This window comes from Trachymyrmex septentrionalis, unplaced genomic scaffold (assembly GCF_001594115.1).
Source record: "Trachymyrmex septentrionalis isolate Tsep2-gDNA-1 unplaced genomic scaffold, Tsep1.0 scaffold17, whole genome shotgun sequence".
NCBI classification, from domain to species: domain Eukaryota; kingdom Metazoa; phylum Arthropoda; class Insecta; order Hymenoptera; family Formicidae; genus Trachymyrmex; species Trachymyrmex septentrionalis.
In genome coordinates, this window is record NW_017304864.1 from 265,043 (window position 1) to 275,167 (window position 10,125).

General features: G+C 37.6%; 1 protein-coding gene across 1 annotated transcript in view; it reads left to right on the top strand.

Annotated features, from left to right (window-relative positions):
- The window catches only part of LOC108746397 (homeobox protein MSX-2), a 29,110-nt gene extending 19,195 nt beyond the window's left edge, over positions 1 to 9,915 (top strand). The window contains exons 2-3 of the mRNA XM_018483137.1: positions 3,444 to 3,672; positions 9,629 to 9,915. Of these exons, the coding sequence (XP_018338639.1) occupies positions 3,444 to 3,672; positions 9,629 to 9,869 (470 nt within the window). The 3' untranslated portion in view covers positions 9,870 to 9,915. The remainder of the gene's footprint in view (positions 1 to 3,443; positions 3,673 to 9,628) is intronic.
- Positions 9,916 to 10,125: the final 210 nt, after the last annotated feature.

The following is a 10,125-nucleotide window of genomic DNA, read 5'->3' on the forward strand; positions in this document are numbered from 1 at the left end:
CGTATTACGCGATTGGCCGCGAGGTAGGACCGAAATAGGAGTCGGATACGATACACAGTGCAAAAACACATCCTTTTTTTCTTTTATGATGCTCGCTGCATCGTCATAATTACATCGCCATTCGACGCCTGTCAACGTGCGCAAAGCAATCGTGAGAAATCAATCGTGAGTATCCGTGCAGTCTCGTAATCGTAAATCGTATATAAATTACAATCATTACACATTGCGTGTTAATGCGTGCTCTATAATCGTATGGATTGTTGATTAAACCGTGAGATATCTGCATAAAACATGCACTTCTCGTAAATCACGAGGAATCGAGATTAATCGTTGCCACTAATGAATTTCTAATCGCTCAGAGATTTCTTCTTAAATTTTATATTTTTCCGCATTCCGTAATCTGATTCCATTTAAGAAACTATTAAAAGTCTTATCATTTATATATAGATATAGAGCTAATTACTTTAGACTCGAGATATTGCGGTTTGCTTGATACACATTTTGACATTTACAGATCGATAAGGAATCGCAAATGAACGCGTAATGAGATTATTATTTGGATCGCTTGCGATTACCGGATGATGGGATATATTTCTGGGCGAGGAGTGGCGATAAAGGACGGGCGTAAAACGAGGAGGGGTGGGAAAAGGGGGTGCATAATGGGATAATGTTCGCTCGATGGCCCTTTTACCCTTTAACGATGATTCCTCCGGTTTCCAGCAAATTGTGCGGAAGAGGGGTCCGGCCGACAGTCGACGAGACGAAGAGAAATGCTCAGTTCATTTCGTACTTTGATAAAAATTTGACAGATTCTTCCATGCTACTTTCACATTAGAAAAATGCGCCTTCATAGACTAGCACTCATTCGTATGTATTTGTATAAATATCACTTATTGTTAAATGCACGCGATCCTTCGATCCAACTCAGACGAGGCGTAATGAGAGGGTCTCTGAAGCGTATTACTCGTGTTATTTAGCAGTAAATCAAAGTTGGAAACGTAAACCGTTATATCGTACGCTGGTTATCTAATCATCCTTCGCTTCGGGATTGCATCGAAATAAGTATGTTGGTTTTGATGATATTGTAAAAATAAATGCAGACTTATTCGACAAAGACGAGATATGATTTTGTGATCTGCGAACGATTTGCCGTTCATGTCCGTGAGATTGCATTCCGTTCTTAGGGCGGTATTCATAGTCTGTTTTAAGATCGTCTTAAGATACTAAGCTATCTGATTGGTTCGTGATATCTTAAGTCTTAAATATAAGATCCGACTATGAATACCGATTTTAATCCCTTAACTAATTCGACGAATAGCTTGAACGAAATCTATGGGGGATGTAATCGCGGGAATTACATCGCCGAAGTATATAACGCTGAATTCACTTCAGCATTCTGATTTTCTCCGTGAAGATCGCGTTCCAATCCATTAGCAGAACCGTCGCAGAAGTCGAAGGCGGCGATTCGTTTTTGCGATATCTGGTACACAGGTTGCGTATCTAAGCGGCAGATCCTCCGCTTCTTTATTGGTCTCGTGAAATTGGTTATGTCGTGTACTTTCTCATTACGTATGCAAATACACGCACGCACGGGGGCATTTAGCGTAGTTTCTCTTTACTCGCGCGCTATTACTACACGTGAGATAAGCGCTTAATGACTCCGACAGCTGCCTATCGGGTATAATAAAAGGGCGGAACGAACTGATGTTAAGACGATGAGTGATGTTCAACGAATATAAATTACGATATCGTCTGGTCTCGAAAACTTCCTCCTCTCTACAGAGTCGTCAGTAATATCATCAATGTTATAATAATTCAGACATATGAATGAGAATAGGTGATTTGATTATACTAGTCAACAAAATGATTTTATCAAATAGTAATACATGATATGTATTTTCGATGCTGATTCTGAAAAAGAAATTCTTAGAATGTATCTTACGGATTCCAATTTTTTTTGTAATCGACATACCTCTTTTTGAAAACTTATATATTTTGCTAACAACTCGTTGTGTGAAGTCTTTTTCTTAATTAAAATGATTTATTTTTGTTTGTAATCTTTTATGATAAATATAGAAAAATATAGAATAGGTAAAATACAGTAGTTATTTTTTATGAATAATTTAATTATGTCGAAATAGAAGAGATAAGTAAAGGAATTTTGAAATGCGTGTTACTCAAAAACTCTCTCTACTCTCCATAAATTCGATAAACAGATTAGAAAATAGCGTAAAAACGCTATACTGTAAGAAACATTCTAGATTAATTTTTAAAAAAGTGACACTTGATCAACAATTTAATACATAAATTTTATAAAAAAGTGACATGTTATCGATGAATTCTCGAAAAAAAATCAACTAAAATAAAATTAACTAGAGTAATAATAAATTAAATCAAAATAAAATTTTTAAATGCAATATTATTAAAAAAATCCTGCTTTACTAAAAAAAACTCTGCCTTACTAAGAAAAAGACCGTGCTCATAAATTTAATAAGTAGATTTAAAATTAGCGCAAAAAATACTGCGAGAATTCCGATCAGATCAATATAACATAAGAAAAATAAAATTTTGTCGACTAATGATATTAAAAAAATTCCGTATTTTCTCATATTAAAAACAAAAATGGAAAAGAATAAAGGTCAATAGAATAGCAAGCACTTTGACGTAACATGTCAAAATATTAAAATATTGATAAGATACGGCGAAGTTATTCCGTCAGTTTCATCCTTAAAGTAATGTAAAATTTACGACAGCAAACAATATCAAACATTATAACTTTACAGTGACGCGCTTACAACTAACTTATACCATTACGATTGCTTCTTGAGAGCACAAGCATGAACTTTACGTATTCAGTATATGCTGTTCAGAAACATAAACACTATTGCGAGAAATAGACGAAAAAGTCTATTCTTTACCCTACGTATATTTAAATTACAATATTAAAGCGGTACATTTCGACTTAACTGACAATGAGTTTGCTTCAGCTTCACTAATACAAATCTAACAAATGTATACATCAACAAATTCTAAAATTATGTGTAAATTGTTTGAAAAACATATAGTTAAAAACATCTTTATTCTAAGCATGAATAAATTAAAAGAATTCATAATACAATATATTATATCAGTGGTTTAAAAAATTGTGTTGTATCGGAATAGTAAAACAGTCATGATAGTACTATGACAATTGATTACATGTTAGACGTATTTCAAGTAATTTTTTTTTGAAATGGTAAAAATGTGTCTCTTTACATTACATATATGTCTTTTTAACTACGATCTTCTTAAAGATATCGATAGTCCTTTCAATTTAAGCGCCTATCTACCAAGAATAGAAATACCGTAACGAATACGTGTTGACGCGTAATACCGAAGAATAGAACGTCGCCAGCAGTGTCCGAAATATTGCTTATCAATGCTTCTTTTTTTTCTTGATTTAGTGACTGGACCGTTTCCAAGGCGGATCGGTCATCCCTATCAGAACCGGACACCACCGAAGAGGAAGAAACCGAGAACGAGCTTTACCAGGCTACAAATCGCGGAGCTGGAAAAACGCTTTCACAAACAGAAATATCTGGCCTCCGCCGAGCGGGCGGCGTTGGCGAAATCGTTAAAGATGACGGACGCGCAGGTGAAGACCTGGTTCCAAAACAGGCGAACGAAATGGAGGTGAGCTCTCGCGACATTTTCATTGGCAACACCACACATTCTGCGTAGCTTTTGAGGAAAATCGCGCAAAATTCTCTCTTCACGGAGCATCTCTCTTCATCGGCATTTAGTTTGACCTTTACTAAAGACAATTTCTGTTGAGGAACATTGTTACCATGGCGATTGAATTTTTTGGAAGAAAATATACGAGTCGAGAATCGCGCTCTCGGAATGTTAATAGCGGGTTAGCCGCAGCCTGACGCCTATATCTGTAAACGCATTGCCAGTCAAATGTATTGGAGTCTCTTCAAGATAAGGAAGGACGAAAACACGTCATTTAGATAAAAGTGGGCTCATTCGTAGCGCGGGTCTCCGATACCGGGGGCGTCTCGGCGACGAGACGATGCCCTGGCGACATTCTCGAGGATTCTCGCATACAATATACTTGCTCGATCCCCTTCTTTCCACGTTCCTTCGTCTCAGGATTTCTAAAATCGTTGTCATGTTATGAAGTCCTTTTGAATCGTTCTACGAAATGCCATGATAAAGCGGTAAACTTGCAGAGAAGCTTTCGGAGAGACGACTCGATGGTTCTTAAACGAGCTACGACTCTTAGATCTTTCCAAGACTCTATTTAGCCTTCGAATTCTATTTTCTATTCTTACTTTGTAAGCGAGATGGCTTATTAAAGATTAAAATCGATACAACTTCGATAAGTTTTATTTTTAACATTTCGATTATTATCGCGAAAAAGACATCGTAGAATTTTTCTTAAGAAAGATTAGAAATCAAAAATTCTTTTAAATTTTAACGAACGCTATTTACAACACTTACAAAAGTGTTATCGCAGCGTGTAGCTTAAAACAACACTGGGCTTAAATATGAACATTTCTAATTTTATTTGCGATAATTTCATTTAAGTCTTGCAAATTTAGTTACAACTATTATTCAATTTGGATTCACTTTTAGATATCAAAGTGATTTAAAATTACAGCATAAATATGGTTTTTTTTACTTGTGTTTGTTGAAATGTGTTACGAATCGTATAATGGAAATAAATTCGTTTAATTCGTCGTTCTTTTTTACTTTTAACATTTACATAACTCCGACATTCTAACAAACATGAATCATATATTTTTATTTGATCTGTATTCTCCCAGATCAGGCGAAATTTCAGGACTTGTGTGTCGTACAGATGTGGAAACGACCGAAAAGTTTTTTCGTCGTCGCGAGAGGAGAGTGGAAATTCAATTTAGAATCCGACGACACGCATTATCTGTCTCGGTACGCTCGGAAATGTTATCGCCGTGACAGGTACATTTGTCTAGAATGTTACGACGAGTTAACTTCACGCCGGAGTGACAAGTACATCATTTTTAATTAAAGACGCACGCACGACAGGGTAATCATGCGCGCGATCAATAACGCATCACCGCACGCATGACAGACTTTTCCACTTCGATTTTTTTTCTCTACATCATGATGGAAATCGAGAGAAAAATAGGCAAGAGGGAGGAAGGGGAGGAAACTTGGTTTTTCGAAATTTCTTTATTTTTTGTTCCCTTCTGTTTGAAGATCTTACATCTTGTATAATTCGCGGCGGTTAAAATTTTACCTTCTGCAAGCCTATGTGAAGTTGAATTAAATTTAAATACATTACGATAACCGATAGCCTGTCGAATAATTTTTCAAGTTTTTATTTGAAAATGATTATTGAACAATAACGTCAAAATAACGTCAACGAGTCACAATAACGTTAAAGTGATATTAAAATGAATCGGAAATGATGGAAAAATGACATTTAATGATCATTTTGGACATCATTTTGATATTATAATAACTAGTTGGCAATATTTTTGAAACTCCTCCATAAACTAGTAATAAAAATTCTTTGATTTACGTTAGATTAAATGAAATTGAGGATGAAATACTTGATCATCGTTCATTTGCGCGAAACAGTTTGGACACCACAAAGGGTTAAGTGTGTCTGACAAATAAAATCGTAGAAATTCGTGGGGGGACGCGTATTCTCGTATGGTGGCACGCATAAACGTCGCGACGTAACGCCCCCGATGTGACGCGGTGTGGTATGGTCCAGCGTGCAGCTGCGTTTAAAGTAACGAGATGACTGTAGGCAGAGATGAGATAACTTGGTTTCAATAATTCAGGTACCTAACAGCTTAGCCCTGTCCCGTACATAATGTAGTCTCTTCCCTCCCCACATCGCGCACATCGGGCACTCTCTCTCTCTCTCTCTCTCTCTCTCTCTCTCTCTCACCCTCTCCCTCGCCCTTCGCCTACCATCGGTCGTCTTCTTGCTTTGACTGCCAGTTCTCCGCGCGTCTCCCCGTCACCTCTTTCAGCCCCCTACGTCTCTTCGCCGAGAGCTTCTTGGCTTTTAAACTGTCAAACGCTCGAATCCGTTGGCTGAATCGTTTCGATCTCTGCCGGGTCGGACCGACCCCACCGATTCACCTCGTTAAACATTCATCGGTTACGGTGTAGGACTAGGCCGGTAACCGTTCAAACACGATTCGCAGGCTCGACGCGATATATCGCGCGCGTAATGCAGTAGATAACGCAAGAGGAATCAATCGGCACGTATTCGCGATTCGCAGTACGATTAGAGTTTCATCGATGATTCATTCCATTTACTATTATCTTATTGGGGCATATTTATTCAAATTGTTTCGTGGAAAAGCGATACATACAAATAATCCGCACTTAAGATTAGAAACAGGACTGCTTATATGAATACATCGTACTAACTAAATAAGCGAAACGCCTATAACGTCGTAGATGCGTAAAAGAATAATGTTACATAATACAGATAACAAAAGGCACGACAAATATGCAACTTGTGTTAGCTGTTAATAAAATGTAAATAATAATAAACATTACAAGATGCAACTGATTAATTAGAAAGAAAGAATCGCGAGGGTGTGCTTCATTTCGTGTGCGTCGCGTTGGGGGTCTGAGCGTGCGCTGAAGTATAAAGATAAGAGTAATGTGTCCCAGGTTGCGAGAGAATACGGTTATGCCGGCCGCAGCGAATAGGGCGAGGCTGCGTCGGGACTGCAAAATGTAATCGGCACGGCGCCGTCAATTATTAATCGCTAACCGCGTTAATTACTTGCAGCGGCGTAGGTGCACCTGTCACTGCAGCAATGGCGTAGCCATGGAATGGATTCCGGAGACGGGCGCGGACGAGCGAGATTCAATTGCCCTAATAAAAGCTAATAAAAGTGACAACGCGCTAAATCTTGCCCGTTTTCTACTTCGTTCCCGTCTCACCATTTCGTGATAATGTCCGATGATCTTAATGCCGATGTAACTTAATTCCAAACTTATTATTTGAACTGTGATTTGTTTTCGCGTCACGATAATATATAATATATCGATGAAGAAAATCTATATATGACAGAGGGTTGCCACAAACCTGGAAAACCGGGAAAAGTTAGGGAAATTGAAATTGATCATGGAAAATCGGGAAAAGTCAGGGGAAAATATAAAAAAAGTCTGGAATTTTGAAATTTGCTCACAATTTGCTTAAACTGCTCCTATTCCAGATAATTGTTATAATTTTTTAATATTATACCTGACGTTTATAGTGAAATACGTTCAAAACTCGCACACTTTAAACGATTTTAATAAAATAATTAAAATTTATATTTTATTCATTATTTTTATTTGATCGCCCTTTTTCGTAACTGCATTCTTTTTTCCAATACTATATTATTTTTTATTAGCTTAAATTTGCACCCAAAATTTTTATGTGCTATTAATCTTTTTTGCATTGTTTTGAATAATATAAGCTAGCTTTCCTACAATTTTTGACTTTAAATTTACATATTTTATATTAGAAAATTTTCCATTTTCATCTGGAAAAGTCAGGGAATTTTTAAATTTATTTTCTGTGACAACCCTGTATGAATAAAGAATTTCTGTATTCGATTTTTTTATTGTAGAAATTATCCGCATTTTTCCACTCATTTGAATATGTAACCATCACTTTCATCGTGAACTCGTTTGAGAGATAAAGCGATTCGTTTTTTGCCTAGTAGTTGCTCGTTAAGAAGATCAATCTGACGATAAACTACGGGAGTTACAAACGTCGAAGTGGGTCGAGGGAATCGGAAAATAAATTTCGAAGGCGAGCGATCGTCGACGGCACCGGGTAGCTCGTTTACTCGTACGTCGGGTGAAGAAAATTACAGGAAGTTGTTGAGCCGCGTTGCTCAATTCGCGGCCAAAAAGGCAGGCAAAAAGAGGGTCAACGAGATAGTACCTGCGCCGCGATAGGCCGGAACGCGGTGTAATTCGTGAGGAGGACACGAGCGCCCGCCACCGGTCTTTAGAAGGTCCACGAGCATTACGCCAGAAGGAACCAGTTTTAGAAAATTATAACGATCACGACGCAGGAAAACATTGGGATCAAGTCGAATTCAACCGGTCTTACCGCACACCCAGTTCCCAATTCATCCTGTCACGGAAGCACTTTGATGAGAAACCGCGACAGTCGAAACTGTGCCTGGACTAATCTCGGGATAGAAACTTTTAGTGATTTAAAAGAAACGTTATTATCAATGGACGCAAAATTTAGAAATACGATTCTAACAAATGATGTTGTATCTAAGATACCATGGGTATTCGTAGTCAGTTCTTATTTCATAATTGTCTTAACCTTTGATATCGTTTTGTAACGTACTTATCACACTTTTTTTCAATCAGATAAGGAATATAATAAGAAATAAGGAATATAATAAAATTTATATATCTTATTAATAAAAATGTTATAGCATAGCAAAGTTCAAGAAATTCAAGTAAACCTCGGATATGCCATACTAAGAACGACACCGGTAACGTAATGTTGTAACTTATTTCTTCACTCCATCTAATTAGAAATACGGATTTTTCAATTTTTTTTATATATAAAGGAAAAAATTAAAAGATATTGTCTTGTAAAAAGTAGAAAGAAAATGGATTAAGATGTTTAGTCTGTGGTTAATTTATGACATCTTATGACGGTTTTAAATATAAGAATCGACTATATGAATACCAGGCATGAATTCGCTATTCGCCGCTGAGCATTCGTGCGCGCAAACTCTATCGACCTTCTCAAACGAGTCGGCCATTTTGCGGCGTTCTAATAGACTTTAGCTAGAAAACAGATATCACGTGGGTCATTGAGTGGCGCAAGGTGGACTCCGCTCCACTTTGTGATGAATCGAATTAGCTTTATTATATCCGTCTTCTGTTTTCCGCCTAACAACCGCCACTCTATTTTCATCGTCCTTTACCTCATCTCGTTTCCTCGCCAAGCTTGCTCCTTCGTACAAGTCGTCCTTAGTGCGATCCTGATGGCGCGGTGAACGGCGTACAGTTGAGAACTTCGGTTACAGTGTTACGATAGTCGATTTAACTATACGTATAGACTACCGTGTCAAAAGCTAGGAAGTTTCCTCGACAAGCTGCATCCTTAGATGTATAAACTTGTGCGACTATGGAAAACGCGATTTGAGGGCTGGCGACACGTCAAACGTCTTTAATGAGAAGGTTTCCCTACTGAAAAAAATCATGTCAACGTTACATGATGAGATCATATAATTAAAACATATAAGTCGTAACGGATTGTTCCAAATCAGCACGTAATTTTTGTTTTAAATCACGTAATTTGAAAAATTACATGATATTAAAAATAATTTCATCTATCATGTGATTTTATAGTTACCGAATTTTAAAAAATTGAATGATAGAAATAGAAGAAAAAAGAATGTATCATGTGATTTTTCAAATTATGCAACTGTGTAACGTGATTTTTTTCAGTAGGGCTTACTAAAAAATGCGAGGAAGTACAGGAGTGCACAATTTTCTGCTAAATGAAGAATTTTGTTGACACTTAAATTGTCACATGTAGGAGTAATTCAGTCTTAGACGAATGATCAATCCGCAACAACATTGCTGGATCCTGTTGCAGGAGACAAACGACGGAGGAAAGAGAAGCCGAGAGACAAGCTGCGAATCGACTGATGCTGTCCCTGCAAGCCGAGGCCCTCGGCAAGGTGGCATACCCGACGTCGGTGTCTGGGCACCCGGGCAGCGCTCCGGTGTCCAGTTTGGACAGACAGCAGGCATCGACGACGACTCTGACCCATCCGGTCGGTCAATGGGCCTCCCCTTATGGTCCACCGCAGCCCCTAGCCGAGCCGATTTGCTGAAGTGCGACGACGATCCGAGAGACTCTCGTCGAGTGAATTGTCGTCTTATCCTTCTCGTTCCTTTCTGCGTCTAGAATCAGAAGTCGGATCTACATTTTGTTTTTTCTTTGTTTTTAAATCTGTTTTACTGATTTGTTTTATTGATGAATAAGCGAACGAGAAAATACTCATTCATCCACCGATCATGAATCATGAAATAATAACAGCAGAGAATTTTCTTTGTTTTTTCTTTTTTTTTTTTTTTTTTTTTTTAAAA